This window comes from Panulirus ornatus, chromosome 61 (assembly GCF_036320965.1).
Source record: "Panulirus ornatus isolate Po-2019 chromosome 61, ASM3632096v1, whole genome shotgun sequence".
Classification (NCBI taxonomy): Eukaryota; Metazoa; Arthropoda; class Malacostraca; order Decapoda; family Palinuridae; genus Panulirus; species Panulirus ornatus.
In genome coordinates this window covers 6,609,474-6,636,539 of record NC_092284.1, presented here as the reverse complement: position 1 = coordinate 6,636,539, position 27,066 = coordinate 6,609,474, and the positions used below count along the sequence as shown (strand labels likewise).

At 42.1% G+C, this 27,066-nt stretch overlaps 1 protein-coding gene across 1 annotated transcript in view; it reads right to left on the bottom strand.

The window, feature by feature from the left end:
• Polr3H (RNA polymerase III subunit H) overlaps window positions 1-27,066 on the bottom strand; it is a 42,872-nt gene that overhangs the window by 14,589 nt on the left and 1,217 nt on the right. The window contains exons 2-3 of the mRNA XM_071696904.1: window positions 26,069-26,191; window positions 23,554-23,737 (exon numbers count right to left, since the gene is read on the bottom strand). Coding sequence (XP_071553005.1) covers window positions 23,554-23,737; window positions 26,069-26,179 — 295 coding nt within the window. The 5' untranslated portion in view covers window positions 26,180-26,191. The remainder of the gene's footprint in view (window positions 1-23,553; window positions 23,738-26,068; window positions 26,192-27,066) is intronic.

The following is a 27,066-nucleotide window of genomic DNA, read 5'->3' as shown; positions in this document are numbered from 1 at the left end:
ATTTTGGGAGCCTTGAAAAATGTGTGGAAGTCGAGAACATTATCTCGGAAAGCAAAAATGGGTATGTTTGAGGGAATAGTGGTTCCAACAATGTTGTATGGTTGCGAGGCGTGGGCTATGGATAGAGATGTGCGCAGGAGGATGGATGTGCTGGAAATGAGATGTTTGAGGACAATGTGTGGTGTGAGGTGGTTTGATCGAGTAAGTAACGTAAGGGTAAGAGAGATGTGTGGAAATAAAAAGAGCGTGGTTGAGAGAGCAGAAGAGGGTGTTTTGAAATGGTTTGGGCACATGGAGAGAATGAGTGAGGAGAGATTGACCAAGAGGATATATGTGTCGGAGGTGGAGGGAACGAGGAGAAGAGGGAGACCAAATTGGAGGTGGAAAGATGGAGTGAAAAAGATTTTGTGTGATCGGGGCCTGAACATGCAGGAGGGTGAAAGGAGGGCAAGAAATAGAGTGAATTGGAGTCATGTGGTATACAGGGGTTGACGTGCTGTCAGTGGATTGAAGCAAGGCATGTGAAGCGTCTGGGGTAAACCATGGAAAGCTGTGTAGGTATGTATATTTGCGTGTGTGGACGTGTGTATGTACATGTGTATGGGGGGCGGGTTGGGCCATTTCTTTCGTCTGTTTCCTTGCGCTACCTCGCAAACGCGGGAGACAGCGACAAAGTATAAAAAAAAAAAAAAAAAAAAAAAAAAAAAAAATCTATGACGGATTTTTAGTGAATATTCTGAGATGCGTCTACAGCACACCAGTGTAGTTATTCTAGAGGAAGCACACTGGGACAACTTTGCACAAATGTGTTAAATATGAATCTATACTGATGAGGGGCACAATTAACGACTTCATCCTAATTCATATCCCTCTTAGCTCCTTGCCACTCTGGCATTACTCGTAGCCACACTGGCATTCAACCATGAAAAGTCTAGGCTTAACTAAGAACAGTCCAGAAAAGCCAGTCAGAATTCTAAACCCTTTTCCTCTGAGCATGACAGATAGTCAACAAACTCTGGGTTACATATATAAAAAAGCTCTTTATTTTGGTGGAAATACCCTATTTGATCATCATTTAAATAAAAAGTGTTACCATATAAAATGAGGACAAACTTAACATAGCAACCAGCCAGCAACATTAATCTTCAATACATGTATTCATTGGTAAAGCAGACATGGCAACAAACTAGACACTTTCTGTTCAATATAGGAAAATCTTTTTCTAAGTACAATATGTAAAATGAACTTTCATATTTCCCTTAATCACGATGCATTTCACAACTTGTTACTATGAAGTATTGTAATGAGAGACACACTCCTAGTTCTTAGAAAATATCTATAGACTGACAATGAGGAAATATGTGTCAGAGGTGGAGGGAACAAGGAGAAGCAGAAGACCAAATTGGAGGTGAAAGGATGTAGTGAAAAATATTTTGGGATCTGGGGCCTGAACATACAGGAGGGTGAGAGACGTGCAAGGAATAGAGTGAATTGGAATGATGTGGTATACCAGGGTCAATATGCTGTCAATGGATTGAACCAGGGCATGTGAAACGTCTAAGGTAAACCATGGAAAGGTCTGTGGAGCCTGGATGTGGATAGGGAGCTGTGGTTTTAGTGCATTATTACATGACAGAAAGAGATTGAGTGTGATCAAACTTGGCCTTTTTTGTCTGTTTTCCTGGCACTACCTAACTGAAGCAGGGGGTAGTGATGCTGTTTCCTGTGGGCTGGGGTAGCGCTGAGAATGGATGAAGGCAAGTAAGTATGAATATGTACATGTGTATACAAGTATATGTATGTGTATGTGCAAGTATATGTATGTATATGTGTATATTTTGATAATTTACTTTTTTATCACAATTAATCGCTGTTTCCCACATCAGCGAGGTAGCATGTATGGGTGTTTATGCACACACACACATATATATGTGCGGATCAGGTGTTTGCTTTGAAGAATGTATGTGAGAAATACTTAGAAAAGCAAATGGATTTGTATGTAGCATTTATGGATCTGGAGAAGGCATATGATAGAGTTGATAGAGATGCTCTGTGGAAGGTATTAAGAATATATGGTGTGGGAGGCAAGTTATTAGAAGCAGTGAAAAGTTTTTATCGAGGATGTGAGGCATGTGTATGTGTAGGAAGAGAGGAAAGTGATTGGTTCTCAGTAAATGTAGGTTTGCAGCAGGGGTGTGTGATGTCTCCATGGTTGTTTAATTTGTTTATGGATGGGGTTGTTAGGGAGGTGAATGCAAGAGTTTTGGAAAGAGGGGCAAGTATGAAGTCTGTTGGGGATGAGAGAGCTTGGGAAGTGAGTCAGTTGTTGTTCGCTGATGATACAGCGCTGGTGGCTGATTCATGTGAGAAACTGCAGAAGCTGGTGACTGAGTTTGGTAAAGTGTGTGAAAGAAGAAAGTTAAGAGTAAATGTGAATAAGAGCAAGGTTATTAGGTACAGTAGGGTTGAGGGTCAAGTCAATTGGGAGGTAAGTTTGAATGGAGAAAAACTGAAGGAAGTAAAGTGTTTTACATATCTGGGAGTGGATCTGGCAGCGGATGGAACCATGGAAGCAGAAGTGAATCATAGGGTGGGGGATGGGGCGAAAATCCTGGGAGCCTTGAAGAATGTGTGGAAGTCGAGAACATTATCTCCGAAAGCAAAAATGGCTGTTTGAAGGAATAGTGGTTCCAACAATGTTGTATGGTTGCGAGGCGTGGGCTATGGATAGAGTTGTGCGCAGGAGGGTGGATGTGCTGGAAATGAGATGTTTGAGGACAATGTGTGGTGTGAGGTGGTTTGATCAAGTAAGTAATGTAAGGGTAAGAGAGATGTGTGGAAATAAAAAAAGCGTGGTTGAGAGAGCAGAAGAGGGTGTTTTGAAATTGTTTGGGCACATGGAGAGAATGTGTGAGGAAAGATTGACCAAGAGGATATATGTGTCGGAGGTGGAGGGAACGAGGAGAAGTGGGAGACCAAATTGGAGGTGGAAAGATGGAGTGAAAAAGATTTTGAGTGGTCGGGGCCTGAACATGCTGGAGGGTGAAAGGCGGGCAAGGAATAGAGTGAATTGGATCGATGTGGTATATTGGGGTTGACGTGCTGTCAGTGGATTGAATCAGGGCATGTGAAGAGTCTGGGGTAAACCATGGAAAGTTGTGTGGGGCCTGGATGTGGAAAGGGAGCTGTGGTTTCGGGCATTATTGCAAGATAGCTAGAGACTGAGTGTGAACGAATGGGGCCTTTGTTGTCTTTTCCTAGCGCTATCTCGCACACATGAGGGGGGAGGGGGACGGTATTCTATGTGTGGCGAGGTGGCGATGGGAATGAATGAAGGCAGACAGTGTGAATTGTGTGCATGGGTATATATGTATGTGTCTGTGTGTGTATATATATGTGTACATTGAGATGTATAGGTATGTATATTTGCGTGTGTGGACGTCGTGTATGTATATACATGTGTATGGGGGTGGGTTGGGCCATTTCTTTCGTCTGTTTCCTTGCGCTACCTCGCAAACGCAGGAGACAGCGACAAAGCAAAATAAATATAAATAATTTATTTATTTATTTTTTTTATTATACTTTGTCGCTGTCTCCTGCGTTTGCGAGGTAGCGCAAGGAAACAGACGAAAGAAATGGCCCAACCCCCCCCCATACACATGTATATACATACGTCCACACACGCAAATATACATACCTACACAGCTTTCCATGGTTTACCCCAGACGCTTCACATGCCCTGATTCAATCCACTGACAGCACGTCAACCCCGGTATACCACATCGCTCCAATTCACTCTATTCCTTGCCCTCCTTTCACCCTCCTGCATGTTCAGGCCCTGATCACACAAAATCTTTTTCACTCCATCTTTCCACCTCCAATTTGGTCTCCCTCTTCTCCTCGTTCCCTCCACCTCCGACACATATATCCTCTTGGTCAATCTTTCCTCACTCATTCTCTCCATGTGCCCAAACCACTTCAAAACACCCTCTTCTGCTCTCTCAACCACGCTCTTTTTATTTCCACACATCTCTCTTACCCTTACGTTACTCACTCGATCAAACCACCTCACACCACACATTGTCCTCAAACATCTCATTTCCAGCACATCCATCCTCCTGCGCACAACTCTATCCATAGCTCACGCCTCGCAACCATACAACATTGTTGGAACCACTATTCCTTCAAACATACCCATTTTTGCTTTCCGAGATAATGTTCTCGACTTCCACACATTCTTCAAGGCCCCCAGAATTTTCGCCCCCTCCCCCACCCTATGATCCACTTCCGCTTCCATGGTTCCATCCGCTGCCAGATCCACTCCCAGATATCTAAAACACTTCACTTCCTCCAGTTTTTCTCCATTCAAACTCACCTCCCAATTGACTTGACCCTCAACCCTACTGTACCTAATAACCTTGCTCTTATTCATATATATATATATATATATTAGGTACAGTAGGGTTGGGGGTCAAGTCAATTGGGAGGTAAGTTTGAATGGAGAAAACTGGAGGAAGTAAAGTGTTTTAGATATCTGGGAGTGGATCTGGCAGCGGATGGAACCATGGAAGTGGAAGTGGATCATCGGGTGGGGGAGGGAGCAAAAATTCTGGGAGCCTTGAAGAATGTGTGGAAGTCGAGAACATTATCTCGGAAAGCAAAAATAGGTATGTTTGAAGGAATAGTGGTTCCAACAATGTTGTATGGTTGCGAGGCGTGGGCTATGGATAGAGTTGTGCGCAGGAGGATGGATGTGTTGGAAATGAGATGTCTGAGGACAATGTGTGGTGTGAGGTGGTTTGATCGAGTAAGTAACGTAAGGGTGAGAGAGATGTGTGGAAATAAAAAGAGCGTGGTTGAGAGAGCAGAAGAGGGTGTTTTGAAATGGTTTGGGCACATGGAGAGAATGAGTGAGGAAAGATTGACCAAGAGGATATATGTGTCGGAGGTGGAGGGAATGAGGAGAAGTGGGAGACCAAATTGGAGGTGGAAAGATGGAGTGAAAAAGATTTTGTGTGATCGGGGCCTGAACATGCAGGAGGGTGAAAGGAGGGCAAGGAATAGAGTGAATTGGATCGATGTGGTATACCGGGGTTGACGTGCAGTCAGTGGGTTGAATCAGGGCATGTGAAGCGTCTGGGGTAAACCATGGAAAGCTGTGTAGGTATGTATATTTGCGTGTGTGGACGTGTGTATGTACATGTGTATGGGGGGGGGGTTGGGCCATTTCTTTCGTCTGTTTCCTTGCGCTACCTCGCAAACGCGGGAGACGGCGACAAAGTATAAAAAAAAAAAAAAAAAAAAAAAAAAAAAAATATATATATATATATATATATATATATATATATATATATATATATATTAGGTACAGTAGGGTTGGGGGTCAAGTCAATTGGGAGGTAAGTTTGAATGGAGAAAAACTGGAGGAAGTAAAGTGTTTTAGATATCTGGGAGTGGATCTGGCAGCGGATGGAACCATGGAAGCGGAAGTGGATCATAGGGCAGGGGAGGGGGCGAAAATTCTGGGAGCCTTGAAGAATGTGTGGAAGTCGAGAACATTATCTCGGAGAGCAAAAATGGGTATGTTTGAAGGAATAGTGGTTCCAACAATGTTGTATGGCTGTGAGGCGTGGGCTATGGATAGAGTTGTGCGCAGGAGGATGGATGTGCTGAAAATGAGATGTTTGAGGACAATGTGTGGTGTGAGGTGGTTTGATCGAGTAAGTAACGTAAGGGTGAGAGAGATGTGTGGAAATAAAAAGAGCGTGGTTGAGAGAGCAGAAGAGGGTGTTTTGAAATGGCTTGGGCACATGGAAAGAATGAGTGAGGAAAGATTGACCAAGAGGATATATGTGTCGGAGGTGGAGGGAATGAGGAGAAGTGGGAGACCAAATTGGGGGTGGAAAGATGGAGTGAAAAAGATTTTGTGTGATCGGGGCCTGAACATGCAGGAGGGTGAAAGGAGGGCAAGGAATAGAGTGAATTGGATCGATGTGGTATACCGGGGTTGACGTGCTGTCAGTGGGTTGAATCAGGGCACGTGAAGCGTCTGGGGTAAACCATGGAAAGCTGTGTAGGTATGTATATTTGTGTGTGTGGACGTATGTATATACATGGGTATGGGGTGGGTTGGGCCATTTCTTTCGTCTGTTTCCTTGCGCTACCTCGCAAACGTGGGAGACAGCGACAAAGCAAAAAAAGAGAAATATATATATTTTCTTTTTTCTTTCTTTCAAACTATTCGCCATTTCCCGCGTTAGCGAGGTAGCGTTAAGAACAGAGAACTGGGCCTTTGAGGGAATATCCTCACCTGGCCCCCTTCTCTGTTCCTTCTTTTGGAAAAAAAAAAAAAAAAAAAAAAAAAAAATATATATATATATATATATATATATATATATATATCAACCAGTCAACAATACAGTCACCCCCTTTCTTAATAAATTCCACTGCAATACCATCCAAACCTGCTGCCTTGCCGGCTTTCATCTTCCGCAAAGCTTTTACTACCTCTTCTCTGTTTACCAAATCATTTTCCCTAACCCTCTCACTTTGCACACCACCTCGACCAAAACACCCTATATCTGCCACTCTGTCATCAGACACATTCAACAAACCTTCAAAATACTCATTCCATCTCCTTCTCACATCACCGCTACTTGTTATCACCTCCCCATTTACGCCCTTCACTGAAGTTCCCATTTGCTCCCTTGTCTTACGCACCCTATTTACCTCCTTCCAGAACATCTTTTTATTCTCCCTAAAATTTATATATATATATATATATTTTTTTTTTTTTTTTTTTTTATACTTTGTCGCTGTCTCCCGCGTTTGCGAGGTAGCGCAAGGAACAGACGAAAGAAATGGCCCAACCCCCCCCCCATACACATGTACATACACACGTCCACACACGCAAATATACATACCTACACAGCTTTCCATGGTTTACCCCAGACGCTTCACATGCCTTGCTTCAATCCACTGACAGCACGTCAACCCCTGTATACCACATGACTCCAATTCACTCTATTTCTTGCCCTCCTTTCACCCTCCTGCATGTTCAGGCCCCGATCACACAAAATCTTTTTCACTCCATCTTTCCACCTCCAATTTGGTCTCCCTCTTCTCCTCGTTCCCTCCACCTCCGACACATATATCCTCTTGGTCAATCTCTCCTCACTCATTCTCTCCATGTGCCCAAACCATTTCAAAACACCCTCTTCTGCTCTCTCAACCACGCTCTTTTTATTTCCACACATCTCTCTTACCCTTACGTTACTTACTCGATCAAACCACCTCACACCACACATTGTCCTCAAACATCTCATTTCCATCACATCCATCCTCCTGCGCACATCTCTATCCATAGCCCACGCCTCGCAACCATACAGCATTGTTGGAACCACTATTCCCTCAAACATACCCATTTTTGCTTTCCGAGATAATGTTCTCGACTTCCACACATTCTTCAAGGCTCCCAGATTTTCGCCCCCTCCCCCACCCTATGATCCACTTCCGCTTCCATGGTTCCATCCGCTGACAGATCCACTCCCAGATATCTAAAGCACTTCACTTCCTCCAGTTTTTCTCCATTCAAACTCACCTCCCAATTGACTTGACCCTCACCCCTACTGTACCTAATAACCTTGCTCTTATTCACATTTACTCTCAACTTTCTTCTTTCACACACTTTACCAAACTCAGTCACCAGCTTCTGCAGTTTCTCACATGAATCAGCCACCAGCGCTGTATCATCAGCGAACAACAACTGACTCACTTTCCAAGCTCTCTCATCCCAAACAGACTTCATACTTGCCCCTCTTTCCAAAACTCTTGCATTTACCTCCCTAACAACCCCATCCATAAACAAATTAACCATAGAGACATCACACACCCCTGCCGCAAACCTACATTCACTGAGAACCAATCACTTTCCTCTCTTCCTACACGTACACATGCCTTACATCCTCGATAAAAACTTTTTACTGCTTCTAACAACTTGCCTCCCACACCATATATTCTTAGTACCTTCCACAGAGCATCTCTATATCAACTCTATCATATGCCTTCTCCAGATCCATAAATGCTACATACAAATCCATTTGCTATTCTAAGTATTTATCACGTACACTCTTCAAAGCAAACACCTGATCCACACATCCTCTACCACTTCTGAAACCACACTGCTCTTCCCCAATCTGATGCTCTGTACATGCCTTCACCCTCTCAATCAATACCCTCCCATATAATTTACCAGGAATACTCAACAAACTTATACCTCTGTAATTTGAGCACTCACACTTATCCCCTGTGCCTTTGTACAATGGCACTATGCACACATTCCACCAATCCTCAGGCACCTCACCATGAATCATACATGTATTAAATAACCTTACCAATCAGTCAACAATACAGTCACCCACTTTTTTAATAAATTCCACTGCAATACCATCCAAACCTGCTGCCTTGCCGGCCTTCATCTTCTGCAAAGCTTTTACTACCTCTTCTCTGTTTACCAAATCATTTTCCCTAACCCTCTCACTTTGCACACCACCTCGACCAAAACACCCTATATCTGCCACTCTATCATCAAACACATTCAACAAACCTTCAAAATACTCACTCCAGCTCCTTCTAACATCACCACTACTTGTTATCACCTCCCTATTTGCCCCCTTCACTGACGTTCCCATTTGCTCCCTTGTCTTACGCACTTTATTTACCTCCTTCCAGAACATCTTTTTATTCTTCCTAAAATTTAACGATACTCTCTGACCCCAACTCTCATATATATATATATATATATATATATATATATATATATATATATATATATATATATAGACAGTTGGCCAACATTACCCCAATGTAATTCCCGCAGGATACATAAATGAGTGAATAGTCTATAAAAAACCATTGCCTACAAAATGCATTTCATAGAATTTTAAATCAGTTGATAAAAAGTACTGTATGTGTAGTTTTCTTTGATTAAGAGTAACAATTCAAGTAAAAAGATGTGCAATATTTGAGGTAATGCTTCCTTTGTTTAGAAAAGTGCAACTTAACTTTTTCTTGTTTTGTAGTAAGAAATTTTTTTGTCACTAGTCTAATGTAAAATTACAATGTTTTCATATTTCTAATGAATGTATATTCATATTTAGGATCTGGAGAAAGCATATAATAAGTTTGATGGAGATGCCTTGGGAAAAGTCTTAAGAATAAACAGTGTGGGAATAGAGCTGCAAGAAGCAGTGAGAAATTTTTGTCAAAGGTGTAAGGCATTTGTATAAGTAGGAAAAGAGGAGAGTGAATAGTTAATAGTTCCAAGTGAAGGTTGGTCTGCAGGAGGGGCATGTAATGTCAATCATGGTTGTTCAATTTCTTTATGGATAAGGTGGTGAAGAAGGTAAATGCAAGAGTCTTGGAGAGGGGTTCAAGTATGCAGCCCATGGGGAATGAGAGGATCTGGGAAGTTAGTTAGTTGTTGATGATGCAGCGCTGGTGGCAGATTTGAGTGAAAAGCTGCAGAAGTTGGTGACTAAGTTTGGAAGAGTGTGAGAGGAGAAAGTAGAGAGTAAATGTGAAGAAAACAACAAGATTTAGCAAAGTTGAGTCCGAATGGGGAAAAATTGGAGGAAGCAAAATGTTTTAGATACCTGGGAGTGGAAGTTTCATAGGGTAGGGTTTTCTGTGGCAGGAGTGTTTGATTTCAGTCATGGTTGTTCAATTTGTTAATGGATGAGGTGGTAAGGGAGGTAAATGTGAGTCTTGGAGAGAGGGGTGAGTGTGCAGTCTGTGGGGGATGAGAGGGCCTGGGGAGTGAGTTGGCAGATTTGAATGAGAAACAGAAGTTGGTAAGGAGTTTAGAAATGTGAATGAAAGGATGTAAGGCATGTGTATGAGTAGGAAGAGAGGAGAGTGATTGGTTCCCAGTGGAAGTCGGTGTGCAGTGGGGGTGTGTGATGTCTCCATGGATGTTTGATTTGTTTATTGATGGGATGTTTTGGGAGGTAAATGCAAAAGTTTTGGAGAGAGAGGTGAGTATGCAGTATGTTTGGGATGAGAGGACCTGGGAAGTGACTTGGTTGTTGTTTGCTGATGATACAGCACTGGTGGCTGATTCGAGTAAGCACCTGCAGAAGTTGGTTACTGAGTTTGGAAGTGTTTGAAAAGAGAAAGTTGAGAGTAAATGTGAATAAGGGCAGGGTTATAAGATTCATTGGTTCAATAGGGTTGAGGGACAAGTTAGTTGGGATGGAATGTAAGTTTAATTGGAGAAGGGTTGGAGGAAGTGAAGTGTTTTAGATATCTGGGAGTGAACTTGGCAGCGGATGGAACCATGGAAGCAGAAGTGAGTCGCAGGGTGGTGTAGGGGGGTGGGGGTTCTGAGAGCTATGAACAATGTGTGGAAAGAGAGAACATTATCTCAGAGAGCAAAAATTGATATGTTTGAAGGAATAGTAGTTCCAACAATATTATGTGATTGCAGGGCATGGGATAAAGATAGGGTTGTATGGAGGAGGGTGGATGTGTTTGAAATGAAATGTTTAAGGACATGTGGTGTGAGGTGGTTTGATTAAGTAATGAAAGGGTAAGAGAGATGTGTGGTAATAGGGAGGGTGTGGTTGGGAGAGTGGGGGAGGTTTTGTTGAAGTGGTTTGGACATATGGAGAGAGTGAGTGAGGAAAGGTTGACAGAGAGGATATATATATATATTATTTATTTATTTTTTTTTATTTTGCTTTGTCGCTGTCTCCCGCGTTTGAGAGGTAGCCCAAGGAAACAGAAGAAAGAAATGGCCCAACCCACCCCCATACACATGGATATACATACATGTCCACACACGCAAATATACATACATATACATCTCAATGTACACATATACATACACACACAGACATACATATATACCCATGCACACAATTCACACTGTCTGCCTTTATTCATTCCCATCGCCACACATGGAATACCATCCCCCTCCCCCCTCATGTGTGCGGGGTAGCACTAGGAAAAGACAACAAAGGCCTCATTCGTTCACACTCAGTCTCTAGCTGTCATGCAATAATGCCCAAAACCACAGCTCCCTTTCCACATCCAGGCCCCACACAGCTTTCCATGGTTTACCCAAGACGCTTCACATGCCCTGATTCAATCCAGTGACAGCACGTCGACCCCGGTATACCACATCGATCCAATTCACTCTATTCCTAGCCCACCTTTCACCCTCCTGCATGTTCAGGCCCTGATCACTAAAAATCTTTTTCACTCCATCTTTCCACCTCCAATTTGGTCTCCCACTTCTCCTCGTTCCCTCCACCTCCGACATATATATCCTTTTGGTCAATCTTTCCTCACTCATTCTCTCCATGTGCCCAAACCATTTCAAAACACCCCCTTCTGCTCTCTCAACCACGCTCTTTTTATTTCCACACATCTCTCTTACCCTTACATTACGTACTCGATCAAACCACCTCACACCACATATTGTCCTCAAACATCTCATTTCCAGCACATCCACCCTCCTGCGCACAACTCTATCCATAGCCCACGCCTCCCAACCATACAACTATGTTGGAACCACTATTCCTTCAAACATACCCATTTTTGCTTTCCGAGACAATGTTCTCGACTTCCACACATTCTTCAAGGCTCCCAGGATTTTCGCCCCCTCCCCCACCCTATGATTCACTTCCGCTTCCATGGTTCCATCTGCTGCCAGATCCACTCCCAAATATTTAAAACACTTTACTTCCTCCAGTTTTTCTCCATTCAAACTTACTTCCCAATTGACTTGACCCTCAACCCTACTGTACCTAATAACCTTGCTCTTATTCACATTTACTCTTAACTTTCTTCTTTCACACACTTTACCAAACTCAGTCACCAGCTTCTGCAGTTTCTCACATGAATCAGCCACCAGCACTGTATCATCAGTGAGCAACAACTGACTCACTTCCCAAGCTCTCTCATCCCCAACAGACTTCATACTTCCCCTTTTTCCAAAACTCTTGCATTCACCTCCCTAACAACCCCATCCATAAACAAATTAAACAACCATGGAGGCATCACACACCCCTGCCGCAAACCTACATTCACTGAGAACCAATCACTTTCCTCTCTTCCTATATGTACACATGCGTTACATCCTCTCTCTCTCTCTCTCTCTCTCTCTATATATATATATATATATATATATATATATATATATATTTTTTTTATTATACTTTGTCGCTGTCTCCCGCGTTTGCGAGGTAGCGCAAGGAAACAGACGAAAGAAATGGCCCAACCCCCCCATACACATGTATATACATACGTCCACACACGCAAATATACATACCTACACAGCTTTCCATGGTTTACCCCAGACGCTTCACATGCCTTGATTCAATCCACTGACAGCACGTCAACCCCGGTATACCACATCGCTCCAATTCACTCTATTCCTTGCCCTTCTTTCACCCTCCTGCATGTTCAGGCCCCGATCACACAAAATCTTTTTCACTCCATCTTTCCACCTCCAATTTGGTCTCCCTCTTCTCTGCATGAGGACTGGGATACAGACAACATGGGAGGAATGCCACCTCCCAGTTGCTGAGAATATATTCCTGCAGGAGAAACCTGTTCTGAATGGCTATGCAGCAGTTGTGTTGATAAGGCTGGCAACTACTATCAACTGGACCAAGAGTGGAGCCAAGATGATCCAGGAATGATGCACAAATGTACAGAGGGAGGCGAGATAAAGGTCGTGTGTATAGAGTGTGAAGAAGTATCTTCCCCGCTCATGCTGCCTGCTATGAATATATACCAGTGGGAGAATGTTGTTCACAGTGAAACTGCAATGAATGTGTTGACCACATGGACAGGTACCATCCACTTAAGTCGCACAACCCATTCTTTGTAACTCTAGATTTTCCTGAGGTGAGCACTGTGCTCCAGCGCTGCCTTTCGGCAAAATGGTAGGTAGGAAATTAGACTAACATTATGTAGAAGTAGCAGGATTGGCGGAATGCATGCGTAGTGCCATTGTACAAAGGCAAAGGGGATAAGAGTGAGTGCTCAAATTACAGAGGTATAAGTTTGTTGAGTATTCCTGGTAAATTATATGGGAGGGTATTGATTGAGAGGGTGAAGGCATGTACAGAGCATCAGATTGGGGAAGAGCAGTGTGGTTTCAGAAGTGGTAGAGGATGTGTGGATCAGGTGTTTGCTTTGAAGAATGTATGTGAGAAATACTTAGAAAAACAAATGGATTTGTATGTAGCATTCATGGATTTGAAGAAGGCATATGATAAGAGTTGATAGTGATGCTCTGTGGAAGTTATTAAGAATATATGGTGTGGGAGGCAAGTTGCTAGAAGCCATGAAAAGTTTTTATCGAGGATGTAAGACATGTGTACGAGTAGGAAGAGAGGAAAGTGATTGGTTCTCAGTGAATGTTGGCTTGTGGTAGGGGTGTGTGATGTCTCCAAGGTTGTTTGTTTATGGATGGGGTTGTTAGGGAGTTGAATGCGAGTTTTGGACAGAGGGGCAAGTATGCAGTCTGTTGTGGATGGGAGGGCTTGGGAAGTGTCAGTTGTTGTTCGCTGATGCTACAGAGCTGGTGGCTGATTTAGGTGAGAAACTGCAGAAGCTGGTGACTGCGTTTGGTAAAGTGTGTGAAAGAAGAAAGTTAAGAGTAAATGTGAATAAGAGCAAGGTTATTAGTTACAGTAGGGTTGAGAGACAAGTCAGTTGGGAGGAAAGTTTGAATGGAGAAAAACTGGAGGAAGTAAAGTGTTTTAGATATCTGGGAGTGGATTTGGCAGCGGATGGAACCATGGAAGCAGAAGTGAGTCATAGGGTGGGGGAGGGAGCGAAAGTTCTGGGAGTGTTGGAGAATGTGTGGAAGGCGAGAACATTATCTCGGAAAGCAAAAATGGGTATGTTTGAAGGAATAGAGGTTCCAACAATGTTATAGGGTTGCAAGGGTTGTGCGGAGAAGGGTGGATGTGTTGGAAATGAGATGTTTGAGGACAAAATGTGGTGTGAGGTGGTTTGATCAAATAATGAAAGGGTAAGAGAGATGTGTGGTAATAAAAAGTGTGTGGTTGAGAGAGCAGAAGAGGGTGTATTGAAATGGTTTGGTCACATGGAGAGAATGAGTGAGGAAAAATTGACAAAGAGGATATATGTGTCAGAGGTGGAGGGAATGAGGAGAAGTGGGAGACCAAATTGGAGGTAGAAGGATGGAGAGAAAAAGATTTTGAGCGATCAGGGCCTGAACATGCAGGAGGGTGAAAGGCATGCAAGGAATAGAGTAAATTGGAACGATGTGGTATACCGGGGTCGACGTGCTGTCAGTGGATTGAACTAGGGCATGTGAAGCGTCTGGGGTATACCATGGAAAGTTGTGTGGGGTCTGGACATGGAAAGGGAGCTGTGGTTTCGGTGCATTATATATGACAGCTAGAGACTGAGTGTGAACGAATGTGGCCTTTGTTTTCTTTTCTTAGCATGTGCAGGGGGGAGGGGGGTGTTATTTCATGTGTGGAGGAGTGGTGAAGGGAATGAATAAAGGCAGCAAGTATAAATTATGTACATGTGTATATATGTATATGTCTGTGTATGTATATACATGTTGAAATGTATATGTGCGTGTGTGGACGTGTATGTTTATACATGTGTATGTGGGTGGGTTGGGCCATTCTTACATCTGTTTCCTTGCACTACCTCACTAATGCAGGAGACAGCGACAAAGTATAATAAATTTTTTTTTTTTTTATTATACTTTGTCGCTGTCTCCCGCGTTTGCGAGGTAGCGCAAGGAAACAGAAGAAAGAAATGGCCCAACCCCCCCATACACATGTATATACATACGTCCACACACGCAAATATACATACCTACACAGCTTTCCATGGTTTACCCCAGACGCTTCACATGCCCCGATTCAATCCACTGACAGCACGTCAACCCCGGTATACCACATCGCTCCAATTCACTCTATTCCTTGCCCTCCTTTCACCCTCCTGCATGTTCAGGCCCCGACCACACAAAATCTCTTTCACTCCATCTTTCCACCTCCAATTTGGTCTCCCTCTTCTCCTCGTTCCCTCCACCTCCGACACATATATCCTCTTGGTCAATCTTTCCTCACTCATCCTCTCCATGTGCCCAAACCACTTCAAAACACCCTCTTCTGCTCTCTCAACCACGCTCTTTTTATTTCCACACATCTCTCTTACCCTTACCCTCACTCGATCAAACCACCTCACACCACACATTGTCCTCAAACATCTCATTTCCAGCACATCCATCCTCCTGCGCACAACTCTATCCATAGCCCACGCCTCGCAACCATACAACATTGTTGGAACCACTATTCCTTCAAACATACCCATTTTTGCTTTCCGAGATAATGTTCTCGACTTCCACACATTCTTCAAGGCCCCCAGAATTTTCGCCCCCTCCCCCACCCTATGATCCACTTCCGCTTCCATGGTTCCATCCGCTGCCAGATCCACTCCCAGATATCTAAAACACTTCACTTCCTCCAGTTTTTCTCCATTCAAACTCACCTCCCAATTGACTTGACCCTCAACCCTACTGCACCTAATAACCTTGCTCTTATTCACATTTACTCTTAACTTTCTTCTTCCACACACTTTACCAAACTCAGTCACCAGCTTCTGCAGTTTCTCACATGAATCAGCCACCAGCGCTGTATCATCAGCGAACAACAACTGACTCACTTCCCAAGCTCTCTCATCCCCAACAGACTTCATACTTGCCCCTCTTTCCAAAACTCTTGCATTTACCTCCCTAACAACCCCATCCATAAACAAATTAAACAACCATGGAGACATCACACACCCCTGCCGCAAACCTACATTCACTGAGAACCAATCACTTTCCTCTCTTCCTACACGTACACATGCCTTACATCCTCGATAAAAACTTTTCACTGCTTCTAACAACTTTCCTCCCACACCATATATTCTTAATACCTTCCACAGAGGTATATATATATATATATATATATATATTTTTTTTTTGCTTTGTCGCTGTCTCCCGCGTTTGCGAGGTAGCGCAAGGAAACAGACGAAAGAAATGGCCCAACCCACCCACATATACATGCATATACATACGTCCACACACGCAAATATACATACCCACACAGCTTTCCATGGTTTACCCCAGACGCTTCACATGCCCCGATTCAATCCACTGACAGCACGTCAACCCCGGTATACCACATCGCTCCAATTCACTCTATTCCTTGCCCTCCTTTCACCCTCCTGCATGTTCAGGCCCTGATCACACAAAATCTTTTTCACTCCATCTTTCCACCTCCAATTTGGTCTCCCTCTTCTCCTCGTTCCCTCCACCTCCGACACATATATCCTCTTGGTCAATCTTTCCTCACTCATTCTCTCCATGTGCCCAAACCATTTCAAAACACCCTCTTCTGCTCTCTCAACCACGCTCTTTTTATTTCCACACATCTCTCTTACCCTTACGTCACTTACTCGATCAAACCACCTCACACCACACATTGTCCTCAAACATCTCATTCCCAGCACCTCCATCCTCCTGCGCACACCTCTATCCATAGCCCACGCCTCGCAACCATACAACATTGTTGGAACCACTATTCCTTCAAACATACCCATTTTTGCTTTCCGAGATAATGTTCTCGACTTCCACACATTCTTCAAGGCTCCCACCCTATGATCCACTTCCACTTCCATGGTTCCCTCCGCTGCCAGATCCACTCCCAGATATCTAAAACACTTCACTTCCTCCAGTTTTTCTCCATTCAAACTCACCTCCCAATTGACTTGACCCTCAACCCTACTGTACCTAATAACCTTGCTCTTATTCACATTTACTCTTAACTTTCTTCTTTCACACACTTTACCAAACTCAGTCACCAGCTTCTGCAGTTTCTCACATGAATCAGCCACCAGCGCTGTATCATCAGCGAACAACAACTGACTCACTTCCCAAGCTCTCTCATCCCCACCAGACTTCATACTTGCCCCTCTTTCCAAAACTCTTGCATTCACCTCCCTAACAACCCCATCCATAAACAAATTAAACAACCATGGAGACATCACACACCCCTGCCGCAAACCTACATTCACTGAGAACCAATCACTTTCCTCTCTTCCTACACGTACACATGCCTTACATCCTCGATAAAAACTTTTCACTGCTTCTAACAACTTGCCTCCCACACCATATATTCTTAATACCTTCCACAGAGCATCTCTATCAACTCTATCATATGCCTTCTCCAGATCCATAAATGCTACATACAAATCCATTTGCTTTTCTAAGTATTTCTCACATACATTCTTCAAAGCAAACACCTGATCCACACATCCTCTACCACTTCTGAAACTACACTGCTCTTCCCCAATCTGATGCTCTGTACATGCCTTCACCCTCTCAATCAATACCCTCCCATATAATTTACCAGGAATACTCAACAAACTTATACCTCTGTAATTTGAGCACTCACTCTTATCCCCTTTGCCTTTGTACAATGGCACTATGCACGCATTCTGCCAATTCTCAGGCACCTCACCGTGAGTCATACATACATTAAATAACCTTACCAACCAGTCAACAATACAGTCACCCCCTTTTTTAATAAATTCCACTGCAATACCATCCAAACCTGCTGCCTTGCCGGCTTTCATCTTCCGCAAAGCTTTTACTACCTCTTCTCTGTTTACCAAATCATTTTCCCTAACCCTCTCACTTTGCACACCACCTCGACCAAAACACCCTATATCTGCCACTCTATCATCAAACACATTCAACAAACCTTCAAAATACTCACTCCATCTCCTTCTCACATCACCACTACTTGTTATCACCTCCCCATTTGCGCCCTTCACCGAAGTTCCCATTTGCTCCCTTGTCTTACGCACTTTATTTACCTCCTTCCAGAACATCTTTTTATTCTCCCTAAAATTTAATGATACTCTCTCACCCCAACTCTCATTTGCCCTTTTTTTCACCTCTTGCACCTTTCTCTTGACCTCCTGTCTCTTTCTTTTATACGTCTCCCACTTAACTGCATTTTTTCCCTGCAAAAATCGTCCAAATGCCTCTCTCTTCTCTTTCACTAATACTCTTACTTCTTCATCCCACCACTCACTACCCTTTCTAATCAACCCACCTCCCACTCTTCTCATGCCACAAGCATCTTTTGCGCAATCCATCACTGATTCCCTAAATACATCCCATTCCTCCCGCACTCCCCTTACTTCCATTGTTCTCACCTTTTTCCATTCTGCACTCAGTCTCTCCTGGTACTTCCTCACACAAGTCTCCTTCCCAAGCTCACTTACTCTCACCACCTTCTTCTGTTTCCTTGCGCTACCTCGCAAACGCGGGAGACAGCGACAAAGCAAAAAAAAAAAAAAAAAAATATATATATATATATATATATATATATATATATATATATATATATATATATATATATATATATGTATATATATTTTTTTTTTCATACTATTTGCCATTTCCCGCGTTAGCGACGTAGCGTTAAGAACAGAGAACTGGGCCTTAGAGGGAATATCCTCACCTGACCGCCTTCTCTGTTCCGTCTTTTGGAAAATTAAAAAAAAAAAAAACAAGAGAGAGGAGGATTTCCAGCCACCCGCTCCCTCCCCTTTTAGTCGCCTTCTACGACACGCAGGGAATACGTGGGAAGTATTCTTTCTCCCCTATCCCCAGGGATATATATATATATATATATATATATATATATATATATATATATATATATATATATATATATGTATATATATATATATATATATATATATATATATATATATATATATATATATATATATATATATATATATTTTTTTTTTTTTTTTTTTTTTTTTTTTTATACTTTGTCGCTGTCTCCCGCGTTTGCGAGGTAGCGCAAGGAAACAGACGAAAGAAATGGCCCAACCCCCCCCCCCATACACATGTACATACACACGTCCACACACGCAAATATACATACCTACACAGCTTTCCATGATTTACCCCAGACGCTTCACATGCCCTGATTCAATCCACTGACAGCACGTCAACCCCTGTATACCACATGACTCCAATTCACTCTATTTCTTGCCCTCCTTTCACCCTCCTGCATGTTCAGGCCCCGATCACACAAAATCTTTTTCACTCCATCTTTCCACCTCCAATTTGGTCTCCCTCTTCTCCTCGTTCCCTCCACCTCCGACACATATATCCTCTTGGTCAATCTCTCCTCACTCATTCTCTCCATGTGCCCAAACCATTTCAAAACACCCTCTTCTGCTCTCTCAACCACGCTCTTTTTATTTCCACACATCTCTCTTACCCTTACGTTACTTACTCGATCAAACCACCTCACACCACACATTGTCCTCAAACATCTCATTTCCAGCACATCCATCCTCCTGCGCACATCTCTATCCATAGCCCACGCCTCGCAACCATACAACATTGTTGGAACCGCTATTCCCTCAAACATACCCATTTTTGCTTTCCGAGATAATGTTCTCGACTTCCACACATTTTTCAAGGCTCCCAAAATTTTCGCCCCCTCCCCCACCCTATGATCCACTTCCGCTTCCATGGTTCCATCCGCTGACAGATCCACTCCCAGATATCTAAAACACTTCACTTCCTCCAGTTTTTCTCCATTCAAACTCACCTCCCAATTGACTTGACCCTCACCCCTACTGTACCTAATAACCTTGCTCTTATTCACATTTACTCTCAACTTTCTTCTTCCACACACTTTACCAAACTCAGTCACCAGCTTCTGCAGTTTCTCACATGAATCAGCCACCAGCGCTGTATCATCAGCGAACAACAACTGACTCACTTCCCAAGCTCTCTCATCCCCAACAGACTTCATTCTTGCCCCTCTTTCCAGGACTCTTGCATTTACCTCCCTTACAACCCCATCCATAAACAAATTAAACAACCATGGAGACATCACACACCCCTGCCGCAAACCTACATTCACTGAGAACCAATCACTTTCCTCTCTTCCTACACGTACACATGCCTTACATCCTCGATAAAAACTTTTCACTGCTTCTAACAACTTGCCTCCCACACCATATATTCTTAATACCTTCCACAGAGCATCTCTATCAACTCTATCATATGCCTTCTCCAGATCCATAAATGCTACATACAAATCCATTTGCTTTTCTAAGTATTTCTCACATACATTCTTCAAAGCAAACACCTGATCCACACATCCTCTACCACTTCTGAAACCGCACTGCTCTTCCCCAATCTGATGCTCTGTACATGCCTTCACCCTCTCAATCAATACCCTCCCATATAATTTACCAGGAATACTCAACAAACTTATACCTCTGTAATTTGAGCACTCACTCTTATCCCCTTTGCCTTTGTACAATGGCACTATGCACGCATTCCGCCAATCCTCAGGCACCTCACCATGAGTCATACATACATTAAATAACCTTACCAACCAGTCAACAATACAGTCACCCCCTTTCTTAATAAATTCCACTGCAATACCATCCAAACCTGCTGCCTTGCCGGCTTTCATCTTCCGCAAAGCTTTTACTACCTCTTCTCTGTTTACCAAATCATTTTCCCTAACCCTCTCACTTTGCACACCACCTCGACCAAAACACCCTATATCTGCCACTCTGTCATCAGACACATTCAACAAACCTTCAAAATACTCATTCCATCTCCTTCTCACATCACCGCTACTTGTTATCACCTCCCCATTTACGCCCTTCACTGAAGTTCCCATTTGCTCCCTTGTCTTACGCACCCTATTTACCTCCTTCCAGAACATCTTTTTATTCTCCCTAAAATTTACTGATAGTCTCTCACCCCAACTCTCATTTGCCCTTTTTTTCACCTCTTGCACCTTTCTCTTGACCTCCTGTCTCTTTCTTTTATACTTCTCCCACTCAATTGCATTTTTTCCCTGCAAAAATCGTCCAAATGCCTCTCTCTTCTCTTTCACTAATACTCTTACTTCTTCATCCCACCACTCACTACCCTTTCTAAACAGCCCACCTCCCACTCTTCTCATGCCACAAGCATCTTTTGCGCAATCCATCACTGATTCCCTAAATACATCCCATTCCTCCCCCACTCCCCTTACTTCCATTGTTCTCACCTTTTTCCATTCTGTACACAGTCTCTCCTGGTACTTCCCCACATAGGTCTCCTTCCCAAGCTCACTTACTCTCACCACCTTCTTCACCCCAACATTCACTCCTCTTTTCTGAAAACCCATACTAATCTTCACCTTAGCCTCCACAAGATAATGATCAGACATCCCTCCAGTTGCACCTCTCAGCACATTAACATCCAAAAGTCTCTCTTTCGCACGCCTGTCAATTAACACGTAATCCAATAACGCTCTCTGGCCATCTCTCCTACTTACATAAGTATACTTATGTATATCTCGCTTTTTAAACCAGGTATTCCCAATCATCAGTCCTTTTTCAGCACATAAATCTACAAGCTCTTCACCATTTCCATTTACAACACTGAACACCCCATGCATACCAATTATTCCCTCAACTGCCACATTACTCATTACTCCCTTTATATATCACTTTTTTTTTTTAATTTTCCAAAAGAGGGAACAGAGAAGGGGCCCAGGTGAGGATATTCCCTCAAGGGCCCAGTCCTCTGTTCTCAACGCTACCTCGCTAATGCGGGAAATGGCGAATAGTATGAAAGATATATATATATATATATATATATATATATATATATATATATATATATATATATATATATATATATGGGAGCGGGAGGCTGGAAATCCTCCCCTCATTTTTTTTTTTTTTTCCAAAAGAAGAAACAGAGAAAGGGGCCAGGTGAGGATATTCCCTCAAAGGCCCAGTCCTCATCCTCTGTTCTTAACGCTACCTCGCTAATGCAGGAAATGGCGATTTGTATAAAAAAAAAAAAATATATATATATATATATATATATATATATATATATATATATATATATATATATATATATATACATACATATATATATATATATATATATATATATATATATATATATATATATATATATATATATATATATATATTTTTCTTCGAACCATGGAAGCGGAAGTGGATCATAGGGTGGGGGAGGGGGCGAAAATCCTGGGAGCCTTGAAGAATGTGTGGAAGTCGAGAACATTATTTCGGAAAGCAAAAATGGGTATGTTTGAAGGAATAGTGGTTCCAACAATGTTGTATGGTTGCGAGGCGTGGGCTATGGATAGAGTTGTACGTAGGAGGATGGATGTGCTGGAAATGAGATGTTTGAGGACAATGTGTGGTGTGAGGTGGTTTGATCGAGTAAGTAACGTAAGGGTAAGAGAGATGTGTGGAAATAAAAAGAGCGTGATTGAGAGAGCAGAAGAGGGTGTTTTGAAATGGTTTAGGCACATGGAGAGAATGAGTGAGGAAAGATTGACCAAGAGGATATATGTGTCGGAGGTGGAGGGAACGAGAAGTGGGAGACCAAATTGGAGGTGGAAAGATGGAGTGAAAAAGATTTTGTGTGATCGGGGCCTGAACATGCAGGAGGGTGAAAGGAGGGCAAGGAATAGAGTGAATTGGATCGATGTGGTATACCGGGGTTGACGTGCTGTCAGTGGATTGAATCAGGGCATGTGAAGCGTCTGGGGTAAACCATGGAAAGCTGTGTAGGTATGTATATTTGCGTGTATGGACGTATGTATATACATGTGTATGGGGGTGGTTTGGGCCATTTCTTTCGTCTGTTTCCTTGCGCTACCTCGCAAACACGGGAGACAGCGACAAAGCAAAAAAAAAAAAAAAAATATCCCTGGGGATAGGGGAGAAAGAATACTTCCCACGTATTCCCTGCGTGTCGTAGAAGGCGACTAAAAGGGGAGGGAGTGGGGGGGCTGGAAATCCTCCCCTCTCATTTTTTTTTTTAATTTTCCAAAAGAAGGAACAGAGAATGAGGCCTGGTGAGGATATTCCCTCAGAGGCCCAGTCATCTGTTCTTAACGCTACCTTGCTAATGCGGGAAATGGCGAATAGTTTGAAAGAAAGATATATATATATGTGTGAGTGAATATGAGTGTATGGACCATTCTTCATCTGTTTCCTGGTGCTACCTTGCTGATGTGGGAAATGACGGTTAAGTATAATATATAAAAAGTATATATGTATATGTGCGTTTATGGGTATTCACGTATATATATATATATATATATATATATATATATATATATATATATATATATATATATATATATATATATGTGTGTGTGTGTGTATATAGGCCATTCTTCCCTGGCACTACCTTCCTAACACAGGAACAGCGATCAAGTATAATAAATAAATATAAATACTTTATCTTTTTATTCTCTTATTTGCCTCTCTATCATAACCTCCTACCTATACTTGGCAAACTAATCCTCTGTAATTGTAATAAACATACTTTAACATGTATTCCTTTATACACTAGTACAATAGTGGAATCACATTGAGGTGACTGTTTCATAAAAGGACTCTACCCACCTTGCATCCCATTAGCATCAGCAGACTTGATGATGCCTTCCAGAATTTCTTCCATGAATGGTCTGAACACAATGTATCTAAAGGTGACGCGGGTGTGGGAGGCACCATCTCCCGGAAAGATGTAAGAGTCTCCTAAAGATGTTACATCAAACAGTGCTATACACAGTCCAACATTCAGAACCACCTGGTGGAAGATATCAGGCTATTTCATCTTGTATCAATTTTTTCCTCAATGTTATATAAGATAGCACAAGCAACTGAAATCCTTAACCAAGGCCATCACAAACTTAAAGACACCAGTTCAACTCACCAGCTAGGCTTCCCCAACCCTAACAGACTGCATACCTGCTCCTCTCCCTAAGAACCATTTTAGTCATCTCCATCACCTCCAAATTCATAAATAAATTAAACAGTTATGGTGACATTATACACCCCTGCCAAAGGGTCATGTAATCTAGAACCAATCTCAACTTCCTCTCTAACTACTTTCAACAGCACCTTCCTCTTTTAATAAAAATGCCTTACTGCTTTTAATAGCTTTCCTCCCATAATATATATCCACAACGCTTTCCACATGAGCATTTCAATCATCCCTATCATATGCTTTCTTGAGATCCACAAATGCCACATGCAAATCCTTCTGTTTCTCTAAATATTTCTCACTCACATTCTTCAAAGCAAACACCTGATCCACACATCCTCTGACCATTCCTAAAACCACACTGTTCTTCCCTATTCCAATGCTCTGTGGAAGCCACCACCTCTCAGTCACCACTCTTCCATACAACTTATTAACTACACTCAACAAACTTATACCTCTGTAGTCTGAACACTAAATTTTGTCCCCCTTGCCTTAATACAATTGCATTATACAAGCACTCTGCCAATCCTCAGGCACCTGACCAAGATTTATGCACAAGATGAAAATCCTAACTAACCAACACAGTCATCCCATCATCTAAGAAATTCATTTGCAATATCATCCACTCCAGCTACTATGCTGCACTTCATCTTGTGCAACACTTTCTCTACCTCTTTTCACCAAACCATCTTCCATGACTCTTTCTACACATACCTCCATGTCCCAAACCTCCCACATCAGCCACCCTATCATGAAACACATTTAAAGACCCTTCAAAATACTTACTCCATCTCCTCTTCACCCAATTTCTGTCTTTCACCACTTCCCTATTAACCCTCTTCAGTGATGTTACAATTTGTTCTCTTGTTTTTATCACAGTACTACCCTTCTTCCAAATAATATTTTTACTCAGAAGTTTGCTGATAATCACTCACTCCAACTCTAATTTGCCTTCTTTTGCAGCCTCTGTACTTTTCTCTTGACCTGCCACTTTCTCTTGTACATCTAGCAATCGGCTGCACTCCTTCCTTGTAAGTAATGCCAATACACCTCTCTTTTCCCTTTCACTAACAACTTCTAACTTCACCATCCCTCCACTCATTACCCTTTTTCATCATCTGTCCACTTCCCACATGCCAGACACTTCTCTCACACATGCCAGCACTGCTTCCTTCAACACTTCCCATTCCTCATCCTGGCAGATTTGTCAAAGATGAAATAAGTGGTGCTGAGCAATATGAGAGGCAACCCGCTCGCTGCTGCTGCCACAATCTGCTCCCATTTCAGATTCTTTGAGTTGCTAGTGCATCTGGCCTCTGCTAGCAACTTCCTGTTCACCATGCCACTGCTGCTGCTCCTCTTTATTGGGAAAGTCTTACGACTGCTGATTCATGTCCCAGTTCCACAGCTCTCCATACTGTGCCATATCCAAATACAGGTTGGCTGGCAGATTATGATCAAGAGACAATGCAGCCAACATCTCTGGTAATGGCATAGACCACAGTACGAGTTCACAACACCTCCGACACCACCAAGACTTCCACTCACTCCGTCAACAACACTGCCACGTTCATTTACTCTCACCTTTTGCCATTCTACACTCAATCTTTCCTGGTATCTCTTCACATAATATCTTTTTCAAGCTCACTTACTTTCACCACCCTCTTTCACCCAAGTAATTTTCTCTTTAACAAAAGCCACAACAAATCTGCATCCTTGCCTCTACCAGATGAATCTGCACCCTTGCCTCTACCAGATGACAATAAGACATCCTACCAACCACCCCCTCAGCCATCCACATCTACAAGTTTCTCTTTTGCAAGCCTATCAGAAAGTATGTAATCTAATAATGCCAACTAACTATCTTTCCTATTTCACATATACTTAGGCATGCCCTTTTTTAAACCAAGAATTCCTAATCACCAGTTCTTATTCGAAACACAACTCTGTAAGCTGTTCACTGTTTCTAATACCCACAACCGCCACATTTTACATCTAAAGTCCCCATCAATAATAATTTAAAGGTCAAAATATCAAGTGATATAAATCAGAGGCATTAGGCCTGAGCTAAACAGAATGAAATAAAAAGTTTGTTTCGCTGCAATGATCTAAAATGAATTACATGAAAGCACCAGTGAAAAACAGATAACTAACCTTGTTGGCAAGTTTGCGATTAAGCTCTTCTATAACAGCATCGTTGAGGGTCTGACCAAATAACCAAGGAGGGATACGCACCATATGACGGATCTCGGCCAATTGGAACATTATCCCTTAATTCTGTAAATGTGTTGTATTATCAATTTGGAATATACGTAAACAAGAAAATCATAAATGATCAAGTAGAAAAAGCAAGTGATACAGAGGTTACATAATATCATTCACTACACTGAAAGCCAAGACAACTATGTCCATTTGATTACATCTGCATAAAAGGAGAAAATTGTTTCTAAAAAATTTTAAGAGATCTTGGCTTAATGCTGTTATACTGAATAATGCTGTATACCTGGTAAAAAACTGGTAACCTTAAAAGTGTAACACTTTCCTGTGGTACAATGTCCTTTCATCACAAATTACTGTAAGTTGACATATAAAATCTACGGCTTTACGAACAAATTCTCAAGATAAAAATTACTACTTCAGAGCCTTTATTGCTGGTACTGATAGAATGCATATACTCTATCACTTCCTCAGTTAAGATTTACATAATTTCTGGATATTAGATTAAATCGTCCAAGATTTGCAAAAACATCAATGACTAAAAAGTTATATTAAATGAAAAAGCAAAACACTGTAAACGGATGGCAGTTAGTAAAATAAGAATACTTGTACTGTATTCAATTCTGGTCTCTTTGACAATTTTCTTCTTAAGACTTCTGTAACAGTCCTACGTCTAGTTGCATTCAGAATCTTGTGTTTTAATAACATCTTCCCCCTATAACCTTTGATATGACTGTGTGGGGAATCACATGGCTTTCATTCTTTTCTTATACACAAGAATAGTGTTCCCTAACACCATTCTATTTGCTCTTCAATAAATTTTCTGATCATACCTATGTTTTCATCACTAAAGAGAAATTAGTAATATGGTAAATCTCATGTATTTAAAGTCATACCACACTCTTCTTTGCAGCCATAATTTACAATTTATACAC